This window comes from Plutella xylostella, chromosome 7, assembly GCF_932276165.1.
Source record: "Plutella xylostella chromosome 7, ilPluXylo3.1, whole genome shotgun sequence".
Lineage (NCBI taxonomy): Eukaryota > Metazoa > Arthropoda > Insecta > Lepidoptera > Plutellidae > Plutella > Plutella xylostella.
Window position 1 is genome coordinate 3,795,207 of NC_063987.1, and position 26,046 is coordinate 3,821,252.

The window sequence follows — 26,046 nt, forward strand, 5'->3', positions numbered from 1 at the left end:
GGAGATAACTTATTAGTGTAGTGTAAGCATAGGCAATTTTTGTAATATTTGTTTTGTATTTGAAAGTCACATTGAAATTGAGTAGCTGATCGGAGAAAGCAAAGGCACTCAAAACAATAATTATTAAATGCAATAAGTGTATATTAATGAACCAGTGTATAGGACATATATGGAATCGGTGCAGCAGTTGTGAGTTATGCATACATACTAAATATAGATAGACAGAAAGGCACAATAAACTAAGCGATACGGGGTTTGAGTTTAGTGAGATCCTCCTCACAGCGGACAGCGAGCACGGGGGTTGTTTCAGCAGCGCGCACGAGCACGGTGCCGTGCTTGACCCACACAAAGCGGTATCCGTTGGTCTTTGCAGTTTCTCGTGCTTTACGAAAAATTGATTTATTTTTCAACGTCAAGTGCTCGTTGACATACACCTTCTGCTGCAAACCAGGTATGTTCAGACTCTCAGATGTAAGTTTTCCCTTGACTTTTCGAGCGGCGGAGACAAAGTTGTCCTTCAGCTCTCGGGTAGCCAGCTTGACAATAACATTCTTCGGCTGGGTACTTGTTGGGTTCGCTTGTGGAACTCTATGTACCGAGACAACATCCTGGGGAGCCAGCGGATGATTAATGTTGTCACCTAATGTCTTGACGATAGACAGTAGATTTTCTCCTCGCTTTTCCGGGAGGTTACTTATCTCGACATTATTTTGTCGTGCCTGTTGCTCCATATCGTCCAGTTTTCGCTCTAGCTGGGAGATGCGGGAGTTTTGTTGCTCAACCTGTTCGAGTTTGTGTTCCATGACGCTCACCTTCTTACACATTTCATCGGTTTTTTTGTGTAAATCGTCGTATTGACCGCTCATGAAGGACATAGCGCTTTTAACTTCCTCAAACTCTTCCAACATTTTGGTAATCTTCAAATCATGCTTGGAGAACCAGACATCTAACTTGCGCAACACACTTTCTTGAAATGCTTCGAAGCTGCTACGAAGAGTCTCAGTGTCAGTAGCACTTTTGGGGGGAGTGGGCTCTTCCGGGGCGGACAGCTCGTCGCACGACATGTCCATGTTGGCACCGGCGGCGCTCGCGCCCGGCAGGTTGTGGACACGGCGCACGGGCGTGTTATCGCCGCGCTTCTTCGTATTTATTTTCTCGCTGCACTGGGGACACTGCCACAGGCGGCGAAGGTTAGGTAGGTTGGCCTGGTAATACGCTTGTGTCATACCCACGCATTGGTAGTGGAGACATGCTGTACAGGAGATGCATCTAAGTAGTTCCGATGCGCCGATTTTGCCATTGCATGCCGCACATTCCATCCTTATCAATTTCTGGCCGTCCACGTATGTTGCTATGCAGATTGATGTGTGGTGAGTGCGAGCAGGCGAGTACCCGTGCGAGAGAGATGGGCGATCCCAACTGGCACCTTGCAGTGAATGGCCTTGACCGCGAAATACGTGAAATGAGGTTAACGACACTTTTTGTAAATGTTTTCGCTATTTAGGAACAGATCACTTAGGAAATCACTGTAAAAACACTGCAATCCAGACTATTACACCATTAGGCACAACTTAACATTGAAATAATAAACAAGTTGATCGATTATACCGATGTTTTAGAAATAATAATACGGAGCAAACAAAAACAGTCTTAACGCAGTGCGCGCTCGAAGTGAACAAACAGTAACTAGCACCCTCAAATATAACTAGAAAGCAACTAAAATCACAGTGAATCGGGCTATTATGATATTGTTTAGACCTTCCCCTACTTCCTTGTTATTGTCAGACTATCAAAAACTTATTTATTTTCGCGAAAACAGGCCATACAAATTTTGGTGTCTCCTTAAGAAAAACTTAACGCACGTGCATTTTTTTGGCGATCTTCGCCGCTTTGACTGAGATAATTTCCAGCGCCGGAAAATACACACGTATTTTCTGTCGATAGAAGGTATAAAATAGCCTAAAATCACAAAACCCAAAATATTAGTAACTGGCAGGGGGGTGCCAGTTACTAAAAGAAGATATAAATTACATTTCAGTAACTAGCACCCTCAAATATAACTAGAAAGCAACTAAAATCACAGTGAATCGGGCTATTATGATATTGTTTAGACCTTCCCCTACTTCCTTGTTATTGTCAGACTATCAAAAACTTATTTATTTTCGCGAAAACAGGCCATACAAATTTTGGTGTCTCCTTAAGAAAAACTTAACGCACGTGCATTTTTTTGGCGATCTTCGCCGCTTTGACTGAGATAATTTCCAGCGCCGGAAAATACACACGTAGCGGCGTAAAATTAAACTATAATATCAATGAATAATTGGAGATTGCTGTAAACACATCAAAGATGGTCTTACTATATCCAAAAGCTTAATATATTTAGTTTTATAGTCACAGTGCCAGTTACTGACACATGCCAGTTATACCACGATTTACCCTATTTATTATTTTATTATTATTATTTATTTTATACATTATACGTCCAACCATTGTGGGACGTATAATGTATAAAATAAATTAAGAATGATTATATGTATTCTAAAATAGTTTACTACTCTTAGATAAGTTAGTAACCTCACTGGTAATTAGTTACCACACTGATTAAATCGAAAAACCACCTTTTTCATTTCCGACCTGGATAAATTTCGGATGAGATGATGTTCCCGAAAGGTTGCCATAGGGAAGACTCTCAGACCTCAGACCCAACCGACTTACATTAAAGGAGTTTGGGAGTTGGGACTAGTCTAAAACCATTAAGAAGGAGGTGTAGGAAATAGGTAGGTTCATAAGTAAGTAAGTATGTCCAGCAGCCACATAGATTTGAATAGGCCGACAAACAGAACTTTATTTAGTAACTTCCTACCTTGAACACAAAATGCCATCATGCTGATGGCCCAGTGTGAAGCTATGCGTGCGGTATGTAGTATGTACCTAGTTAGTTTTATTACTTCTACAATTACTATATAGATATAGGTCTTTTAAAGGATGATTCACTGCTACACCGTGTCTCCGGGACCTCTCCGTGACCGCGCCGTGCCCAAAGCAACAGTGAATGAACGTAGCTACGGCCTTATTCCAAGATAAGAGTAAGTAATAAACTGGCAACACTAGAAAAAGCGTTCAAGTTTTTTTTCGTATTGTCTATGATTGTGACAGTTGTCGTTGTCACTTGCGCTGCCAACTGTCAGTGTCAGTGTCAATCACAATTTACGAGTCAATTTGTCATGTCTGCTGAGTACACCACTCGAGTTATTTTTGTGTTTCATTAAAATCTAACAAATAGCTATTATGAAAGTTAACTTCTGATTTAATTCCGTACCTGAAAATGTAAATAAACATAACTATTTCAGAGATTAATCTCGAACAGTTTAGTAACAATGTGTTATAAACTGCTGCGTACCATGGACTGACCCAAAGTTTTGGTTTATTTTGTGTGAAGCTGCATCTATTTTGAGTCCTTCTCGTAAGTTTCCTTTTATTCTTTTTATTAGACCCCTGCGCCATATGCTTGTATTTGTTCCTCAAGTGGTTGTATTACGTAGTATGACGAACAAGTCTTAGTGTAGCATGATCAACAACATATTATGTATTCATAATGTCAAGGTTCAATCTAATAAATATTGGTAATACCAGTTCCTCTAACCTCTTATTTCACATTTTTTAATATTTCAATCAATAATTATTGCAAGGTTAGTCCTGAATCCATCAGAATGATAATCAGTTCTTAGGCGAACAGTAAAGGCAAAATGATCCATCCTAATGATTCATTCAATATTGTTGTTTATATCAATCCCAATCCTGTAGGTATTAAGTACTTAAGCTTACACATAATAAAGCAAAGCCCATGCTGGACAGAGGCCTCCAATGCTCCTGGCAGGATGACCTGACATATTTGTGTACTATTATTACATACTTACCCATTCATGTAACATTGATCTTTGACAAACATGTACCTAGTATCAAATGAGTGAAGTGGTTAAGTAAATAATTTTACCTGTGTGTGAGTAGGAAATATGATAATGACTATTGTATGTAATGTATAATACATGTATGTTTAGGAAGGAAACATGCTCACATAAATATGTATGATAAAACCATGTGGTTTAATAGTTTGTATTCATTTTTGAGTAGTCTGATTAGATGATACTTTTACACTTTTGAATAAACCTACACAGTACACATATTTCTTGAAATTCTTTACTGTGCCAGATATTATAAAAGTTAATCATGATGACTTCATGCCATAACAATAGTCATTTTAGTCTCAGATAAATTAGAAACCATAAGTTGAAATATTTTCTCACATTTCCATCTATCCCATTGTTACTTCTACTTTCATTGAACTCTTTGCATTTTGGTTCTTCTGCCCTTTTCAATAAGAGCTATGATTGACATTGATTATGAGTTGCTGATAGTAATCCAATGATAGTGAAAGTGAAGAATTGTGTATAGTTTTTATCACATTAATTAATTCAGTTGTGGTGTGGTTTATAGAGCAATGTTGAAGACAAATATTTCCTATTCACCGGGGAATTTGTTGGTTTCCTCTTGCATCAACTGTAAAGAATAATTATGTCACTGTGATCTATTATCACACATGATTGTATTGTACTGTGTTAGTGATAAACATGTAAATTATAAATGTATAGTGGTTTGTTTGTTGGATTGTTTGCAAATACTACTTTTTCAGGTGGTCAGGTTAATTAAATATTTTTACTTCATCGGCAGGTACGGTGGCCTGCGCCTAAAAGTATACAGGCAGAGTTTTTAAAATAGCGATCTCAAGCTCACATGCTGCTCAAGCACATCCACATAAACACCACTTCTACACACATCACACACAACACGTCCCCGGATTTATAACAGATGTAGCTGGTCCCTTCATCATCAGGGATCTATTTTAAAAACTCCGCCTGTATACTTTTAAGCGCAGGCCACCGTACATGGTAGAATTTTGAAATACCACCAGAAGGGGAATTACTCTTAATAAAGTACATAGAAAAATTTACTCAAAGAAAACATTCCTTTCTTTTTGAAATGAAAGATAACTGCCTTTATAGTTTATTTATAATTTAAGTTATTGGATACTTGCATAAATATTCCTGCATTATATTGCTGTAACACTGACCTCAATACAACTTACAAGTGTAAACAATAATTGACCTATTTTAACTTGTTATCACCACAGTTACATACTACTAAAACCTATACATAATACTCACTTTGTATATTCCTATAATTATAATGTTCTGAATATTCTGAATGATAATTAAAAAAATATGTTCTGACTCATTCACTAAATATATTTCATAGAAATACAATAATGTCATATATTCATGGGCAAAGTATGGTAATTTATTCCAATACACTGTGCTCCACTGGTTTTGTACAAGAAATTTTACATGAAGACTAAACTGTTACCATTTTTTTTTCCTTTACCTATGCAAAAGAGTGTTTATGGTTTTCGAACTGTATTGCAAATAAGACAACCCATCACAGACCCACTGCTGGGGCACGGGTCTCCTTCCAATGAAGGAAGGGTTTTAGGATTAGTCCACCATGCTGGCATAGTGCGGGTTGGTGGAATTTTATGTATCACATGAAAAAGATAAATTACTATGACTAAACATATTTTAAATTTCGAATCCTTTTTTCAGAGACTACCCGATGACGTAAAATAACCATCCTGACAATGAGCTGGCTCCGCACGACGTCCCTGTCCTTCGCACGGCAGCTGTCCCGCTCACTCGACCCGCGTAGTGACTACGAGCCTCAGGCATGCTACAGCTCCTTCTGCAAGCACTGGCAGCAGGCGCACGATATCATACTGAAGTCTCACGTGAGTTGCTGTCCCTGTCTTTGTGGGTGGTTGGAGTGAGATGGATGATGGACTGTTTTGGAAGGAAGGTAGAGCAAGGTTCAAGAGAGCCAGGTGCTGGAATTAATGACATACTTAACTCAGAATAGAATAGAAGATGTACATGATATGAATTGCGAACTCTATCCCTACATACCTTGGCTTGCAGGTATGATAGCAAAAGCCCGGAGGAAAACTGTTATGTTTAGAAATGGTGTAGTCCATTGTAATTTGATTAACTGTATTCTGTCATTGTTTACATTTAGTATTATAACAAGAAATAAATAATCAGCTCATGAATATTGAGAAATGATTAATCAATACATTTCGCCGTGAGTGTGTAACTTGATGACATAATTACTTTAATAAATATGTATATCTCTCGCGTCGCATATAAGGGTTTATGCAACAGTGTAACCGGACCCTAATGAAATCGATATTCTCTACCGCAATCCGACAAAGTATGACATATCGATCCGCAATTTACTAATGATGCCATCATTCATTCTTCGACCAATAATCAAAGCATTCATTATAATGGATATCAGACAGCCAATTAAATTATTTTACTTGGAAATGAATTAATAAAACTCTATAGGTAGAAGTATAGAAGTATGCCTGTACAGACTATAAAATCTAGGCTAACATATAATATTTTATAGATCGATCTCATCGATCAAGTTCCTTATGCTGAAAATTACTATATTAAACTTCAGCAAATATCCGTAGGACTGTCAACAGCTACAACCGAAAATTCTGATAAGTAGGCATTTTTTTTGTGAAAACCACGGCTACTATAATCTTCCTATACCAATTAGGCCTCTCCACAGCGACCACTACTGGGTCTACTATACTCGTATGAATAATCTAAAATACCGTTTCTTTATTGTGACGTAAATGCCACTGACACTGCATTTACCACAAGTTCCCTCTCTTACTCCCAAATCTTAACACCGTTACTTACGGCACTATTCCAGCCCCACAACTTGCACGATGACGTGCTCGCCGTGGTGAATCACCTGGAACAGCTGTCCACGCTGCTGGTGCTGGAGGCGCGGGCGCGGGAGGCGGGGGAGGGGGCGCGGGGGGTGAGGGAGGCGGCGGCGGAGGGGGGCGACAGCTGCCTCGAGTTCCTGCTGAGCGAGAATGTGCTGCACCAGCTGTATGAGTGGGCTGTGGTTACGGGGAAGTGAGTATGGGTTGTGAATTCATTTGTTTTAAACGTTTGATAATCATGAGTGATGGTGGGATTTAAGTACATTGTATCGCACTTGCGTTGAAGGAAAACATCGTGAGGAAAACTGCATACAGGGAGTTTTGACATTGAGGATATAATTACACAAAATATCCATTATTAAATATGTCCAGATGCAGGTACCTGCACAATCTTCCGACATTGTAGGTGGTCCATGATATAATACAGTATCAAGATATTTGTGCGATAGTAGGGATCTAAATTCCCTTAGGATATAAAATGAATTTTATGTCCCTATAATTTAAGCAATGATGAATAAATCATTTCTACTATGTAGAATAATAGTAGACTTTTCTTTATAATGAATCAATGAACCTATTTATTTAGTCATCGCTCGGTGAAATTGATAAGATAAAATAATAATGAAGCATTTTACTCAAGAGCCAGATAGAATTATTGTGATTAATTTATATTGCGTTATCTAATAACAAAATTATCAATATCATATTGAATAAATGATGCCAAAGAAATTCAATGAAACAAAACGAAATACATATAGAATGTTGAATGAAACAGATTTATTCTTATTTCAGATACGAAAATGCCGTCCGACTAGAACAATTGAAGATATATGGCAGCCTCGTCAGCCATTATAGCACTCAGGTAAACAACAAACCATTGAAAAATTATACTGAACATAACAAACCAAAATACCAGTACTTGAACGTTACTAAATCGGTCCAGCCGTTTAGTCGTTTTTTAACTAAATACTAGTATTTAGTCTTTAAATAATACTAGTGCCGCAGGCGTCTTGGACACAGCATCATAGTTGCATAGAAACAAAAATATGAATCTTATAATAAGTACATAGAAATCACAAAGGGTTTATGCAATGTTTGTACTTTGAATTTTGAATCAAAATTACTGTGAGTCTTGCCAACTTACAAACTCTCTGTAATTTCTATGAACACGGATGTAAAAGTATTGATTTGATAGATGCTATACCATTTCATAATTTTGACTCAGTTATTTACAAAAACACTTATATGTTTACAGGTGATAGCAGCAGAACCATTCTTGAGGCCATTACTGAAGCTGCTCAGCGGGTTCAGGAATGAACTGCCACCACCCAATGTTGAAGGTGAGTACTACAATACTACACTACTTTAACAGGGCATAGCTATTCCTAATTTTTCATGTATTTTCCGCTATAGTAAGTCTTCCAGTCGCCCTCAACTCGCCCATTATAATCTATTTTTAACATGGAAGTAATTAAATTTAATCTAATTTAATATGAAAGTGTTTGCGCTATAATTTATCTTTATTTTTTCTTATTTTTGTCTCTTTTGCTGACAGTAATGTAATGGACAACATTTCAAAAAACTAAAGCTGCTATAAATCGAAAACCATTTCGAGATTTAGCTCTAAAGGCCACAAAAAAAATGTTTATGTATTTTTTGGATGTATCATTTTCGAGAAATTCATAAAATAGTAAAAAAGTGCTGATGACGTCATGCATCAGGAGGGTGATTCGTGTCACAAAAAACAACTTCGTTTTCATCTCGTTTTCAGATTTTTACGAACGAGCTATGAAATTGCGATTCACATGGCACTAAAAACAAGCTACATAGTAAGATCGTTTCGAGATCGCAAAATGAATGAACGGAATGGAGAATGACGCGATTCATGTCATTTTTGTTGAACTTTTTGATATCGCTTATCTGTCATATTTTGACGTTTTAGCGATTTTAAACTTTCGAAGAAAAGGGTGAAATTGTTAGATCGTTTTCAGAAAATACTGCTAAAAGTGAAATTGACCTTGTACGCATCTCTCCAAGATCTTCAAGCCATTTTTCAGCCGGACAGCCGTCCCTACGAGATACGTTTCCATCTTTTTACCGAATTCGTAATTTTCCTTTATAGTAAGCTTGTATTAGTGATATTTATTTGATTGGTGTGGGTTTTGGCCTGAGGCCCTCGCAGAATGAGGAAGAATATTTTAACCGAAAGCATACACATTCCCTCAGTGTGCAAATAGGGAATATGCGTAATTTTTTTTTATACTTTTATTGGATAGTTTTACATCACTTTATTATAGTAAAAAAAAATTCAACGCCAAAATAAGTAATTTAAGGTATTTTAAAGAAAGTTAAAAAATTACAACCATCACGACCACTTTGAAATTCCCGTCAGGATGGCGGACTGGTGTGACGTCATAATCTTTTAATTCCACGGCTCAGAATAATGAGTCCCGTCAGTCGGCATAGATTTTTTACCTAATCAAGTAATCACAGAGTACTTTTATATTTTCAACAAACCAATGTTGTCATGGTAACAAACGAAAAAGGAAGTGTATAAAGTGTGATCAGTGGCTGTTTTGTAATGGTAATAAAGTGTGACCAGTGGCTGTTTTGTAATGGGAGCTCGTAAATAGCTGCTAGTAGCTCTTTTGAAATGGGAGCGCGCAAACCAGAGGACCTTTGTACACAATATTACGCTATTATGGCAATATGAATATAAAGTAATATTTGTATTGTATGTAAGTACTTACTGTAACTTTGGTTCTCAGTAAGAGAGACTAGGGTTAGTGGGTCATTCTATTCTATTATCTGTGGGGGTGTAAGAACCTGCACCTGACTCTCTTGAATGGAACCATTGTGCATATCTCAAAGGTCTAAACCCCCTTATCTAAACTATGGAATAATAGTATAAAAAATATATACATATTCCCTAATATTTGGGCACACGGCTCTCGACTTTTCAATAGTCTTTGCTGTCCTTTTCCGCAGCTGGCCACAGTTTACTCGTTCATACTGCGTAATAAATTTAATGTGTCCAGTTCTTCTGATTACGAGAAAACTTCCATAACTTAATTTAGAAAAAAATAACAATTTTTGAAATATACTAACGACTGCCATTATAACCTAAAAGTAGAAAGAGCAACTTGTGTCATGTTCATGTCATAATACTTACAATACAAATTTAATTTTATTGTGTTGCAATATGGAGCATATTTTAGTGGCTCGTTGACTGGCGAATGGCTGTTTACGCCTCATTACAATAAAACAACTAGTGGCAGCCCATACACTACCAACAAAAAATATAAAAAGTCCTAAACTTTGCAAACAAACAAGCATATCAAACAAGAAGTGGAGAGGTTATAGGAGGCTAGGATCTATTGGAAGAATTTTTATGTGATCCATCGTATCTGATAACAACGAGCATCACAAATCCTCGGTGACATTACCATTTCTTTGTTTACACTTGACATTTATTTAACTATACGCAAACGCAAAGAAGTTATTATTCTGAGATTGATATATAAAGAATTATGACGTCACATCCGCCCTAAGAAAATGGGTGACGTTTCTCGGAAGTTAGAATTTACCGAAGTTTTTTTGTACTTTTCAACTTCATTTACTTGCTCAAAAATAAATTATAATCAAAAATAATGATGTAGTCGTAGTTATGAAACAACAAAGTTTATTATAAATAATATTTGACCTTTATTTGAACCACTTGCATATTCCCTATTGTAAGTTAATGAATTAAACACATTGTAATGCATGTATATTTTATTTATTGATAGAACTAATAAATTCTATGAATTATCACAAATACTAAAAAAATATAGGTAGTAATTAGGTCCCTTTACCACTTAATAAAGCTACAGATAATGGCAATCAAAGATTAAAGTCTTATTATTTTTCTCATATTCTCTCCTATAGGTTGGCTGGTACAAAAGGCTAAAAGCATTTAAGTAATTATTAATACTTATATATACAATATTTTGTTAACAATTATTAAACTATTATTGTATATAGGAACTTAGGTAATCAGTAATCACAGGTGCTCCTCTGTTTGAATTGACGCATGAAGAAGAGGAAGAAGAGAGGCGTGAGGTCATTGAAGGCCAGGCGCATGCGCAGGGACGGGATCCTCCCGCGCAGCAGCCGCAGCAGCGCCGCGCGGACCGCGCGCTTCACGCCGGTCGCGGAGCCAGAGCTTCACTGGTCGCGCAACTGCGTCGCCGCTAAAATCTGTGGATTTTCAATTTATAGTTAAAACATATACCTACAAAAATATTTTGTACTTATTCCGATATAAATTATGTATACGTATTATTTTACTTTAAGTCTGGTCTTGATTGTTCCTTTCATTAGCCTAGAAAAGACAAAATGAAAAGTTCAGTATGATATTATTCTAAAAAATTACAGACAGATACTAAACAAAACTACGCTGTAACATAAATATTCAACACCAGTTTTCCTAAGACATTATTGGGGTAACAATGAAGTTAAATTCTATTCTATTATTTAGCCAAACATTTAGGAATAACCTACCTTTTTCCATATGAGGAACCCCTCCTTAAGAAGCCTCTCATTGACTGCAGCCTGTCTGTTCATTACTTCAGCTAATCAGCTATCATTGTGAGGGCTGAAGCCGTGGCCCTCTCACAACGCAGTTGCTCCTTCTGTTACTCAAGCACATCGGCTGCTGCTTGTGTTTCTAAAACAATTCAAAACAGAAATTGGATACATCGTAAATTACAATACCTTCTTGACTACAACCGGTAACATTTATATTTCAAAAAAAATAGGTTAATACATTGATACTTACATGTCTCAGTCGTATTTCTCTAAGTAAGTTAAACTTCCTTTCTTCTTATTTTCCAAAAAAACTACGTTGACACGAAAATGAGCAAAGAAAATCAATGTTTTTATGGAGAAAACATGGCGGCTGTCAAAAGTGCCACAGGTTATGAATTTCTTCAACGTTGAATTAAAAAGCTGTTTCTTGATACTTGCTATCGACACTAATTCCAACAAAATATATTGTAGGAACAAAATTATTTAAAAAAATTAGTGGTAGTATTTATAATTTTTGCATGGCAATTAAAAAAAATATAGTTTCATTCATTTCACTCAAGCCATCCAAATACGAACTAGCTATATGAAAACGAGATCAAAGTATGTGTGCTATGAATCGCGTTTTTAAACATTGCGGATTTCATCTCGTAACTCGTTCGTATCGCTTTACAAATATTTCGGTTGAGATGTGAATCGCGCCCCAGGTGCGATGCATTTTGATGATCAAAGCCTATAGATTTAAAAACAAAGTAACTGTCACTTTCATTTTTGATTGACGTTGACGTTTTATCGTGATGTTGTTGTTTATTTGGGTCATTTTCATAAATTCTGTTCTGACACTTTCTGACTATTTTTATAAAAAGGTTATATAAAAAGGTTAGTACGTATTAAGAGATGACCTATATATAATATTTCCCAGAGCATGCCACCGCCTACACAGCTGAAAAAATGCTTCTGAAAAATGCTTCTGCTTATTTTTTTTACATGATAAGTACTTTGTGTCATCAGAAATATCAATGTCATTTGAAAATGACCCATTTGTTGGTTGACATGTAAACAAAGTTTAAATGTCACTTGTCAGTGTCATTTATGTTTTTTTTCGAGACTAAGTCAAAAGACAAAAATTTAAATTGAGCCTAATATGTGACGTCACTTCCGGTTTCAAAATAATTAACTTTAAAGTTAAAAATAACATGCAAAAATTAATGTATATACAAAATAAAAAAAATACGGGTCCTCTAATTTTTAATAAACTTTCCCAATAGCTAATAAAAATATAGGGTAAAGAAAATGAAATGTTGTCCATTGTATTGTATTCCAGCGCAACTGGTGTCGGTGCTGAACCAGCTGTGCGTGGCGCTGATGCAGAACATGAAGTTCATCGACCTGTTCTTCCTCACCACGCACTCGCAGCACGGCTCGCAGGCCGAGTGAGTACCTAATTGCACTATTTATTGATACTTTATTTGATAAATATACTTATAACGTATACACAAGGTTCTAGATGGACTAAATGATTTTCAAGACATAAAGAAGACCACTGGTTGCACCATAAAATATGATAAACTAGTAAAAAAGACGGGCTTTATGCTTATAAAAATGATTTATTTGATACCTATAGCAGCACTCAACATTACAGTTAAGTACGTTTTTTGTTATCTACAAAAAAGTTTAGAGTGCTTTGCTTTGCTTGGAATTAGAATTCCAGGCTACTTATATGGCAAATTTCATAAACATGAGTTCAGCCGTTTTAGGGCAGATTTTTCAATATCGAGATAAAAGTTATCTCGGGAATAATTCTGATGCTGTCGCGTATTTGGATTAGACATTGACAGCAACAATTTTATTCGCCAGATAACATTTATCTGACTCTATTGTAAAATCAGCCCTTAGTGAAAGAGTTACAAATATCCATCCATCCATCCATCCACCATTAAGTATATGATTTTTATTAACACTAATCCCTCCCCAGGTTCATAATAGTCCGCCTCCTCCTATCGAGCGTGCACCGCGAGGGCAGAACCGGGGCGGCGGCGCGGGACGCCCTTCTACTGTGCGCCAAGATGTCCGCCCTCAGCGCGCAACTAGCCGAGTACATGCTGGCCAGCAACACGTGCCCGGTGCTCGCCACAGGTTGGGATAGTTTTTGGAACTTGGAATAATAATCATAGGTCATTACATACACCAATATAGGTACCAACAGCCTGGCAAGTTATTGTAGAAAAGCAAATTTTTTTTTGGACCTGCTGTACTACTCATTCCTATGGGATATCTAGTTGACTGGCTATGAACTATGACCACGTAAAAGTGGCCCTCCTATTATTTACTACTCTTTCTTGCCAGGTTGCACACCAATATAGTTTAATTACTTACTTACTTACTGTGTAAAAAAGCATAACTTTAGCCGGAAGCCAAATTGCCAAAAGCCAAAAAGTACCAGAGAGGTCTCGGAATCCCGGCCGTCGAGTATTAACAAACTAAGATATTAGTTTAAACATGTTCATACAACCCCACCGCCTCTTCTCGCCAGGTCTAAGCGGACTGTACTCTCTACTGCCCCGCGCACTGCCCCGCGACTGCGTCCGTCTGACGCCGGACCACGTCAACACAATGCACAAGCTCGCGCTGTTCATAGACTCGCTAGAGTTCTGCAACGCCGTCGCTCAGGTACGCCATCTGTGTGTGGAATTTAGAACTAAAGGTTGGCGAGAAAAAATAGATTTTGGAAAATAGTCAGTTGTCCATTTACTGTATTTTGCATATAGTTTAGTTATGTTGAGAATTAATGAAGTGTTTATAAACAAAATATTTTATGTATAGAACTTTGCAGAGTCTAAGACAGTTAGAAAATTACTGCACCTACAATCAGTCTTAAATTGGTCGTATTTGCCAAATGTGTATGAATTGATTCTACTACAGTCCTTGTCGATAAAGAAAATGAAAATTACGGATAGACCCATGCCATCTCTATCCCACTTCGTGTTATGAAACGGCTGCCATTTTCATAAATATTATTAGTTCACCTGTAAACGTTACACAAGAGAAAGACTTAACAAAACTTTTACCTCCGCTAGGTGGCGCATCCGTCCATAACGAAACACCTTCTAGACTTGCTGTACCAAGGGTTCCTAGTGCCAGTCATGGGACCAGCGCTTCTTCAGGTAATTCACACTTGACATACTGTAGTGGATTTTGAAGTCACTCATTTTGGGTACGGGCCTATTGCCCTAAATTCATAGTCATTATTGGATGGGATATTTATGCTTATTATAAAATATATTAAAAAAAGCCAGTGGGTTTGAATTTGATGATGCTTGTCTTGGCTATTGGTATTGACATGTATTACGCCTAAGGAAATCGAGCATATTCAGAAGTAACAAAATTAGTGCTATCAAATAAACAACAGTTATCTTTTTCTGAAACTTTGTTTTGACAGCGCACTATCAACTTTAGATTTACTATAATACTGTGTATTGGTAGTATAGTAAATCGTATATTGATAGTAAGAGATATATTGGTATAACTACTCTACCCTATCGGTTGATGTATCACAATATTATGTCAAAATTTTCGACATTCATTGTAGTGAATATATAAAAGTTACTGCCGCTTTACTATGGTGTGATTGAAATTTTATTATAAGTAATAAAAATTGAACTTTTCTCCAATAACAGTAATACTAACAACGCAAATAGTCACACTCACTAATATTACTTCAAACTTTGCAAAATAATCGTATGTTTTTGTGACGCTGAACTTTTATGGAAACTTAATCACCAACTTATAAATATTATCAAAAGAAACTTGTTGGCGCAGGTATCTACTCAATGAGAACTAGGTTGGAGATCCGTTTTACAAGAAATATATTGACTTTATCAAAGTTTCAAATCAAAGAAATTATTGTTATGTTGATCGAATGGCTTGCAGTCTCAGAATGGCGGCGCGTAGTCTGCGTCTGCGCCTGCGAGGGTGCGGGGCGCGGGGGGGCGCCGTCACTCGTCTAGTGATGGGGCGCACACGTAGTGTTGTGCTTCAACAAGCTGGGCCCCTTGGAGCTGGAGTATCCTGGTCCAACGTCATGGGTAGAGGGCAGAGCCGGTTGTAAGCCCGTCTCAAGGTCCCCGAAGTGGAGAGGACGTCTGCCACGCGGTTGATGCCGTCGGTGCCAGGGTAGACGGCTGTGATGCGACCGAGCAGCCATCTGTTGGGTGGGAGCCGGTCATCTTTGATGAGGACCATCTGCCCAAGCTGTAGTTGACCTCGATTGGTGTGCCACTTGCTGCGAATCTGTAATGCTGAAATATACTCCTTATAATAGCGATTCCAGAAGTGTGCTTTCAATGCTTGGACTCGTTTGTATCGAGAGAGTGTGTTGATTGGAGCGTTGTCGACCTGAGGTGCAGGTAGCATTGTGAGCGTTCGTCCAATCAGAAAATGTGCAGGAGTGAGAGCTACTAGATCAGATGGATCAGATGAAATAGGGGTTATGGGTCTGGAATTAAGAATTGCCTCTATTTGAACCAAGACAGTGTACATTTCTTCATAATCTAGGTGAGTCATTGATAAAACTCGTTTTAGGTGATGTTTGACTGACTTCACTGACGCTTCTGCTAACCCATTGAAGTGCGGACTGTATGGTGGAGAGAATTTGAATTCAATTTGAATCTTAGCTGCTTCATTAATTATGTTATTGGAATTTTGTTTCAAAAATTTAGGTAATTCATTAAAGGTACCAATAAAACATTTAGCATTATCGGATGTTATGGAGGCTGGCTTGCCCCTGCGGCAAATTAGACGATTAAGCATGGCCATGTAGCCCTGGGAAGTTAAGTCGGTGACGAGCTCTATGTGCACAGCTCGTACTGCCATACATACAAAAATGGCTATGTATGCTTTTTTCAGCTGACTGCCACGACCCTTTTTGTTCGCTATCAGGATTGGTCCCGCATAATCGACTGCTGTGTTTGCGAATGGATAGTCAGCTTGTAGCCTCTGCTTTGGGAGGTTACCCATGATGGGTTGGTAAGTTTTACCTGAAAATCTAAGACAAGTTATGCAAGTATGAGTTACTTTTCTAGTTAAATTACGCCCATTGATAATCCAAAACTTATGGCGTAATGTTGCCAATAATAGTTGTGGCCCTGGATGTAAAAGTATTTTGTGATAGTGTTGGGCTAAAAGTTTAGTGATGTGATGTGATGCATGTAGTAAGATGGGGTGTTTTGTGTCGTAGGCGTAGTTCGTGTTCGACAGTCTCCCTCCAACTCTGATTATACCTGCATCATCAACAAAGGGATTAAGACTTAAAAGTTTATCTTTAGACGGCAATGGTTTTTTGTTAATTAAAATGGATTTTTGTTTACAAAACATATCACTCTGCACTATTTTACATAAAACCTGCATAGCGTCTTCAAGTTCTGATGCTGTAATTAGACCTACTATTTTGTTATTAAGATTGAAACAGTTATGTTTAAAACGTTTAATTTGTACTATTACACGTTGTAATAAACAAATATTAGAAAAGTTAAGTGCTAAATTATTTTCATGAGGTTCAGTAGTAGATAAATGACACTGAAACTTAATCTCTGGCAATTCCTCACTATTTGTGTTTTGCGGTTGAGTAGGCAACTGCATATCTGCTTGGTGTAGGCAGTGACTCAACTATCGTGCTGAGCTGGATAAAAACATGTAAGCTAAAACTAAAACTATTTGTACTCAACAGAATAAATGAAATCACCAAAAATTCAAACCCTCAGTCATGGAATTATGTTCCCACAGATATGAACCCTGCCGATATAGGGTCAAGGGGTTTAAATGCAGCAAAACTTAAATCATCACTTTTGTGGTGGGGAGGTCCGCACTTCCTACACCAAGCAGATATGCAGTTGCCTACTCAACCGCAAAACACAAATAGTGAGGAATTGCCAGAGATTAAGTTTCAGTGTCATTTATCTACTACTGAACCTCATGAAAATAATTTAGCACTTAACTTTTCTAATATTTGTTTATTACAACGTGTAATAGTACAAATTAAACGTTTTAAACATAACTGTTTCAATCTTAATAACAAAATAGTAGGTCTAATTACAGCATCAGAACTTGAAGACGCTATGCAGGTTTTATGTAAAATAGTGCAGAGTGATATGTTTTGTAAACAAAAATCCATTTTAATTAACAAAAAACCATTGCCGTCTAAAGATAAACTTTTAAGTCTTAATCCCTTTGTTGATGATGCAGGTATAATCAGAGTTGGAGGGAGACTGTCGAACACGAACTACGCCTACGACACAAAACACCCCATCTTACTACATGCATCACATCACATCACTAAACTTTTAGCCCAACACTATCACAAAATACTTTTACATCCAGGGCCACAACTATTATTGGCAACATTACGCCATAAGTTTTGGATTATCAATGGGCGTAATTTAACTAGAAAAGTAACTCATACTTGCATAACTTGTCTTAGATTTTCAGGTAAAACTTACCAACCCATCATGGGTAACCTCCCAAAGCAGAGGCTACAAGCTGACTATCCATTCGCAAACACAGCAGTCGATTATGCGGGACCAATCCTGATAGCGAACAAAAAGGGTCGTGGCAGTCAGCTGAAAAAAGCATACATAGCCATTTTTGTATGTATGGCAGTACGAGCTGTGCACATAGTGCTCGTCACCGACTTAACTTCCCAGGGCTACATGGCCATGCTTAATCGTCTAATTTGCCGCAGGGGCAAGCCAGCCTCCATAACATCCGATAATGCTAAATGTTTTATTGGTACCTTTAATGAATTACCTAAATTTTTGAAACAAAATTCCAATAACATAATTAATGAAGCAGCTAAGATTCAAATTGAATTCAAATTCTCTCCACCATACAGTCCGCACTTCAATGGGTTAGCAGAAGCGTCAGTGAAGTCAGTCAAACATCACCTAAAACGAGTTTTATCAATGACTCACCTAGATTATGAAGAAATGTACACTGTCTTGGTTCAAATAGAGGCAATTCTTAATTCCAGACCCATAACCCCTATTTCATCTGATCCATCTGATCTAGTAGCTCTCACTCCTGCACATTTTCTGATTGGACGAACGCTCACAATGCTACCTGCACCTCAGGTCGACAACGCTCCAATCAACACACTCTCTCGATACAAACGAGTCCAAGCATTGAAAGCACACTTCTGGAATCGCTATTATAAGGAGTATATTTCAGCATTACAGATTCGCAGCAAGTGGCACACCAATCGAGGTCAACTACAGCTTGGGCAGATGGTCCTCATCAAAGATGACCGGCTCCCACCCAACAGATGGCTGCTCGGTCGCATCACAGCCGTCTACCCTGGCACCGACGGCATCAACCGCGTGGCAGACGTCCTCTCCACTTCGGGGACCTTGAGACGGGCTTACAACCGGCTCTGCCCTCTACCCATGACGTTGGACCAGGATACTCCAGCTCCAAGGGGCCCAGCTTGTTGAAGCACAACACTACGTGTGCGCCCCATCACTAGACGAGTGACGGCGCCCCCCCGCGCCCCGCACCCTCGCAGGCGCAGACGCAGACTACGCGCCGCCATTCTGAGACTGCAAGCCATTCGATCAACATAACAATAATTTCTTTGATTTGAAACTTTGATAAAGTCAATATATTTCTTGTAAAACGGATCTCCAACCTAGTTCTCATTGAGTAGATACCTGCGCCAACAACTTGCAAATATGCAAAATACTCAAACCTGTATGCATTGCATTCACATTTCACTTCTACTTTCTTTATTCCGACTGTGATATAAAATACCCAGATTATTAAAAATACCAAAAGTTTTTTTTAACCTTTATTACAATTCACGGCAATGATTAAATTAAGTTTTCATGGAAGCTCAGCAAACGTGTTTGAATTCATTAATTAACCACCACATTTATTTCAGCTTAGTGGGATCACACCTCCATACAAAAGTGGGCTGCTAGAATATTAACTTCATTAACCATTCATGTATCTATGTGTTTGCACCGAGAGTATCACCTATAGTCCTAAACTATGTACAAGAAGTACATTATGCATACTTCAACAATAAACTATTGCCTTAACCAATTTCATAAAATGACTTGTATTCTCATTCAGTAAAAAAACTGTATGAATTTTCAATCCATAATAATACTACATACCTAAGTACTTCAACTAACTCAAACATAATAATTTTAAAGACAGTCCTATCGTATATCTATTAAAAACAGCCCTATTCATTTTCCAATTATTTGAATGAAAACATCTATTTATCTCAAAATTCCTACATACCTGGACATAAGTTCTTCCAACCAAGTCTAAATGTTGGACAAACGTTTCAATCCCCCCGAATACTCCTTAAGCTAAATGTTGGGCAAACGTTGGCGCATCAGGCATCGCTGTTGGCTGGGTTCATGGCACGAGGCACACACGGTTTGATGGCTTGGACACGCGCTCGAATGATGGTTACCGCGTGACCATAGACACAGTAACTAATCAACTCACTCTGAGTTGATTAGTTAAAACTTGGATGTAAAGTCTATATGGAAACTAATCTCAGAGAGCGGTTCTCAAATTACTTGTATGCAGACATTGTTTAACATTGTCTAAATATTAAGTAATAACTTTATAAACTATCGTGTCTATGGTCATTGTGTGGGGTGTTTCTGCTGATTATTGCACAAAACTGAATTTATTGTTATACCTACCTACTGTTTTTTTTAATAGTTTTGAGTATCATTCCATTTCACTTTTGTGCAATTCTGATTTCTTTTGCTTGTTGTTTTGTGTTGTTTTCTTGCAGTATTATGTTTGTGTAAAACAATATATGTAATATGTACTTAGGTACTTATCTTATTTATTACACTCCAAGATCCCATTAATTAAGAATTTATGAATTCTATGAAACTTCTTTGTTTATGTTAAAGTTAAATTTCCAACAGATTTCTTTTTTTAAAAACGTCTTTTTTACATAAGGCTACAGAGTAAGTTGTAAATCTATTATATTTAGCATGATCATGATCAATTTCACTAATGAAAATAATGAAATACTTAATCTGATTATACATAATAATATCATAGTGATCCCATATAATAAAATCATTACTATAGTAGGTGTCATCTTATGTCATACGTCTTTGATCAGTAAAGCTAAAGTAATTATTGGTTTAGCTTCCATTTATTTAGCTTTTTAGTATTCAATGCAATATCATCTAATTTTGCACCGTATTGACTCATAAGGATTAACTAACACAAAACCATCATCCGACCGCAATTTCTTTTTTTTATGGATAGATCTGGATATTATTTTGGTTTCATTAATTGTGTAATTAATACTGGCCACAAATTCTACATAAGAAATAATGTACTGCACATATTTTTTTTAATACTTTATGCTGATAAAAAGTTTTATAGCCAAAAGTTCCGGATCTATCCTACTAGCGCCACCTCGTGTTTCAACCCAGTACTAACACAGAACATTGCGTAGACTCGACCGATGGCGTTGCAGAGTGGCGCGCCAGAGCAGACCGCGGCCACGGGCTATCTCGAGCTGATAGTTCGCTCCGTCACCGCTAGAGGGCTGTTAAGGACGGTTCTTGAGTTTCTACTCAAATACGAGTACGATGGAGTCGGATTACTACATGTACTGATGACGAGATTGGACGGGGAATCGCAGGTAAATGACTATCTTTTTGTATCTCTTTCTCTATTTCTTTATTAAGGACATAGGTAATTACATATTACTATAATTGATTGATTCAAAGGATTTGTCTCTTATTTTGACGCCAGATGGCGGTAAACCAACGATTTATATAATCGCCAATACCATCTAAAATGTGACTCGAGAATTGATGTGCCTTAAATAATATTGTTTTTCAGCTTTCACTCATCGCTCTATCACTAATGGAGACCCTTATAGACCTGAACTCCGAAGACGTGATGCTGGAACTGATCTTCAAGTACCTTCTGAACGGTCACCATCTTGCCCCGTCCCTAAGAAACAGAATATCCGAGCCAGAAATATACAGAGAAACCGCTTTTGCCTACCTGTCTTTAGCTCCAAATATATGCACTAGACCTTTGGAAAAGACGAGGAAATTCGTCGAAGAATTGGAAATGAGTGGGAGAAGAGTGCTGGAGTTTCCAAGACATGATGACGGCAGACGGTACATGAACGGAGTGAGTGAAGGAATCGCGATGGATAACTTGGTGAAAGAAGTCAAGTTTAACTATGGGGTGAGTTAACTGATTGACCAATAGATGGCGTTATGACTTTTAAATTAACTAATAATTTGTTTGTAAAACTGTATGAATGATGTAATACTCGTATCTTTTGGTATGTGTGTTACTAGTTAGTGAAGTTATATTGAATAAATGGTAAAACTTTACAATTTATCTAAGTAACTGTTTATATAGCTTAGTGTATACTAGCTAGCATAGCGAGTATTCGCTATTGTTAACTGACGATATTATTAACTTCCAGAATCCCAACGAGTCGCTAATCGGCAACTACCACGCGTATCTCTGCGACGCGAGGTTCGAGATCGTGTCCCGATGCATCGCGTGCCAGAACTGGACCTCCAAATACGACCAAATCACGCAACCGAAACGAGAAGCGAACAACAACAAGGAAACGAAAGAGATAGACATACCGCACAGCAGCGCGAGAGAGCCAGACAGCCTCATTTCCATCTGCACCAGTGGATACGAAACCCTCAAAACAAGCGATACGTCGGAAAAAGAACCGCATAGCTTAACCTCTTTGGTCGAAGATATCGAGCCAGCGCTTCTAATCGAGATGCTAAAATCGAACGCAGATTTGAACAAAGAACTCGATAGTCTGACCTCTTTTGGCAGCAGTGGGGATGATAGCCTCAAGTGTAGGCTAGATGATGAAGACAGTGGGTTTTCTGAGGATCTGTTCGCTAAAACTATTAGGAAAGTGGAGAATGGGGGACGCCATTTTGATGGAGATGTCCCTATGAGGAGTTGGCGGGCCAGCGCTGAATCCATAGTCGGTAAGTATCTACCTACTTATTTATACATTTTAAATACTTACTAGGATTATCATCAGCCCGTAATTCTCCACTGCCAAAGAATTCCACAACACTGGGACTTCGGCCTTCCTCATCTCTCCACTACCAGCTGTCTTATCTAGTCTTCAGTCCAGCCGAAGGCACCCCCACCTTACCTTGCTTATCTGTCGGTGATGACCGTGGTCACCATTCGCTAACCCACCATCATCCATTCTTTGGCATATACCTAGGCCCACCCACCGCCACTTCAGCCGTTTTTAAGATTTAATAACTATAAATTCCCTATTTCAGGCCCACTGCTAGCCAACCTCCTGCGCAAAGCCGCCCTACTCCTAGAATCCGACTTGACACAGAACCTGCGAGTGACGTGTGTGCTGTCCAAGCTGCTGTGTCTGCCGACGCCGCTGGTGACGTCACTGATGACCACCGGCGCTGTGCCGCCCAATGTGCCATCGCTGTTTCAGGTTAGTGGAGACTGGTTTTACTTTCACGCTATGTGATCACACTTACATGGCAATTATAGTTTAGCTGTAGGTTGTGGGACAACGTATAAGAGGATATAATAGTATAGTGTTTATAAATTTCGACGAACTGTAGGAAAAACTATATCATATTTGTCAAAACGAAGTATGCGAAGCATTAATTCAGCAAGAAATCGCTTACTGCTGGACATAAGTCTCTCCAAAGCGTCACAACACTGTCCTCGGTCTTCTCATCCATCCACCATTCGGCAAGAACTCTGAGGCCTTCGGTTGCATTTATAACCAAATCCTTTTGCATTCTTAATATGAAACTTTCCAAAACGAATTCACCTATCATCATCCCCACCTAACCACCTAAACTTTACCCACCCACAGATCGTGTCTAAACTAAAGCAAGAAGTGGACGAGTTGACCGCTTCGCTGTCGAACGCGCGACCGCTAGTGGACCGCGCGCGGCTGTTCCTCGTGCAGCGAGAGATGGCGCTGGTGAGATCCAGACACGCTGCCGATGAAGGTTTGTTACTATATTAAATAAATAATTAATTATTGCACATAAATTACAGAGTGCATAGGCGAATGTGCAATCTCTTGCACCTTAACCTCTGGTGTTGTAGAGAGAGTGCCTACCTATAGTACGATAAGCTGAGGAGAGAAGTTAAGTTTGTTAAGTAAGGGAGGGAAATTTAGGATGCTATAAGTTTGACGTGTGCGTGTGGCTGTAATTCGACGGTAGATGTGAATGCGTTGTGTTTCAGCATCTCCACCCGTTCAATGGTTATGAATTATGTATGATACCTTTCCTTTGCGATAAGACGAGGTAAATTTATGGCAATTATGGAGGGTCCCCTCGGATTTGGAGGACTATAAATTATAATATATATATAGCTGGTTTGTTTATATACGTACATATGTGTGTGATACGGCTAGAGATGTTAATGATTTCATTTGCTTTCTGTCATTATTGAATTACGTGATAAGTATTGTAGACAAGAGTTTGTGGAACTAAATTCAGCCCAAACCAAACCTGTTCGTGTGAATAAACTCAGCCCGTTAGAACAACTTTTCATCTACCAATCTTTTATTTATTTACCCTAATTTCCTTCCAGCCCCCTCCCCACACCCTGCGGAGTCCCCCCGCGCGCGCGACGAGCCCCCGCCGCGGCGCGGGGAGGGCAAGCGCCGCAGCCTGTCCGACAGCCTGTCCAACATGTTCGGACGACGACTGTCCACTTGTACGTATGCATTATGTTGAATTTGGTTGATTTACAATACGCTATAAATGATATATGCGGATATTTGCGCATGTTTTATTTATAAAAGAAAAATGAGAGATCACCCTCGCTCCTTCGGAGAGACTACCTCCACTATGTGATAAGTGACCGACTAACTTGCCAGTCTACCTCTCTACCGGGAGACTCGTACGGTTTGTCACTACTCGCGCCCGGAACGCAAGCATATATGAAATGCTATCAACCTCTATGAAGCCAGTCTACGGTCGACTGATATAGCCAAAAATCTAAGAGGAATAGTAATATTTATCTAGTATTTACCCGTAAAAACGTATAGGCAGATATTCACTAGTATAGTAAAAGATAATAAAGTTTGATTAATTTCAGCATCACCGTCCAGCAGTCCACAGAGTAGCCACGCGGCCCCGCACGCCGCCAGTCCACAGAGAAGACCAGACTTCATGCAGGAAGAGTACTGGAACCAGTCCATCACACTACGCACCATCCTCAACGCAGTAGTCTTAGACGAGTGGCTGAAAGAACTCGCTGCCTTGGCCGAAGAACACGCCCTCAGACTGACCACAGACAACTTTGAAGACTCCGCCTATGTCAGGTCTGTGGCATTATGACTGAAAGCCACTGCCCCGGGCAACAGATTTAAAAAGAAAAAAGTCACCTTTCTCATCGCCAACGATTCGATAGACACACCGGTGTGATACGTGTAAATATGGATTTTAAAAAGACTAACATGTAGAGAAAATTATTTATGTATATTTTTTACTAATGAACAATTTATTGAATGATCAATATGTTTTTAATTAAATTACTGAATAGATATTTTTAAATGTAGATAGCTAAGTTGTAGTCGTAATGTGAAGTTTGTGACTAATTCTTAATGCTTTGGAAGACATTCAGATGTTGATAATTTACTTAAACTTAAGTATGTACCTACCTTAAATCTAGTTGCAATAAATTCTTAGTGTTAGTAAAATTGCCATGAACGTAATTTAAAGTAATTTTGAACTGTGATGAAAATGTTCAAAAAGATCGGATTATTTATTCTATTTTAACAAGTTAAAATTAACAGTCACTTCAATTATACCTACTTATATTTTTATAATTTGTTCTTCCTATAAATAGCTGGAAGCATTGGCGGCGTAAAAGTCGCGTTGTAGCGATCAACAGAAGATCTGATTTATTTTTCAACCAACATAAAAATTGCATGCAATTCACTATTACTATTGACACTAGTTAACGCCGCTTTTGTTTCACTAGCTATATTTTATCTTTTTAACATTTTGATTCTTAGGGCGTCTTGCACAACAAAGTTAAATAAAATTAAATAGTTTGTCTCTTGCTCTGACAGTATAATGTCAGAGCAAGAGGTCATAGATTTAATTTTGTTTAACTTTGTTGTGCAAGACACCCTTAGTTTTATATTTTATTAAAATTCTTATTGCTTGTTTTTGATTATGATACTATTTTATTGAATTTATTTTTTGTGTCGTATGACGATTTTATGTTTTGTTTGAATGTGTTGCTTAGTACCTAGATTAGGTATAATGGCGACTGTATTGCCTGTTTCGCACAAAGCGAGCTCACTTCAAGTCCTGCCTCGGAGTATTGTTAACAAAGTGTGAACCGTCCGTGGTAGTTATATTTGATATTTCATTCAATGGGTACACAATCATACTCAGCCATTTTCCTTACCGCCAGCCCTAAAAGTCAGCAAGTAGCTTCACAATTCACATGTGCCTTTAAAACTAACAAACCTTAAATGATTGAACTAACGAATAGGCAAGTTATGAGTTTGAACAGGTACAAAAGTGCATAGCTACTTGCGAAGTTGATTGTACCCTTTTTTAAATTCACCT

General features: G+C 38.2%; 2 protein-coding genes and 1 long non-coding RNA gene across 4 annotated transcripts; 1 reads left to right on the forward strand and 2 right to left on the reverse strand.

Moving 5' to 3' along the window:
* Positions 1 to 239: 239 nt before the first annotated feature.
* LOC125488798 lies at positions 240 to 1,226 on the reverse strand. Its single transcript, XM_048622279.1, has one exon. It carries the CDS (start codon positions 1,224 to 1,226, stop codon positions 240 to 242), a length of 987 nt encoding a protein of 328 aa, XP_048478236.1.
* Positions 1,227 to 3,183: 1,957 nt separating this feature from the next.
* Positions 3,184 to 24,979, forward strand: LOC105389590 (FHIP family protein GJ17503). Of its 2 annotated transcripts, none has more exons than XM_048622040.1 (16): positions 3,184 to 3,463; positions 5,658 to 5,839; positions 6,835 to 7,046; positions 7,646 to 7,715; positions 8,109 to 8,193; positions 12,744 to 12,852; positions 13,395 to 13,555; positions 13,953 to 14,089; positions 14,497 to 14,583; positions 20,934 to 21,101; positions 21,305 to 21,661; positions 21,909 to 22,443; positions 22,753 to 22,925; positions 23,319 to 23,457; positions 24,050 to 24,175; positions 24,560 to 24,979. In XM_048622040.1, exons 2-16 carry the CDS (start codon positions 5,693 to 5,695, stop codon positions 24,799 to 24,801), a joined length of 2,748 nt encoding a protein of 915 aa, XP_048477997.1. In that variant the 5' UTR covers positions 3,184 to 3,463; positions 5,658 to 5,692; the 3' UTR covers positions 24,802 to 24,979. The 2 variants fall into 2 exon arrangements, with proteins under 2 accessions (XP_048477997.1, XP_048477996.1); XM_048622039.1 differs by having other exon boundaries at positions 3,185 to 3,463; positions 20,913 to 21,101.
* Positions 11,042 to 11,904, reverse strand: LOC125488728. The gene is made up of 3 exons (XR_007266445.1): positions 11,673 to 11,904; positions 11,396 to 11,561; positions 11,042 to 11,216 (listed from the first exon to the last, which is right to left on the reverse strand). It is a non-coding gene; the product is annotated as an uncharacterized LOC125488728 (long non-coding RNA).
* Positions 24,980 to 26,046: the final 1,067 nt, after the last annotated feature.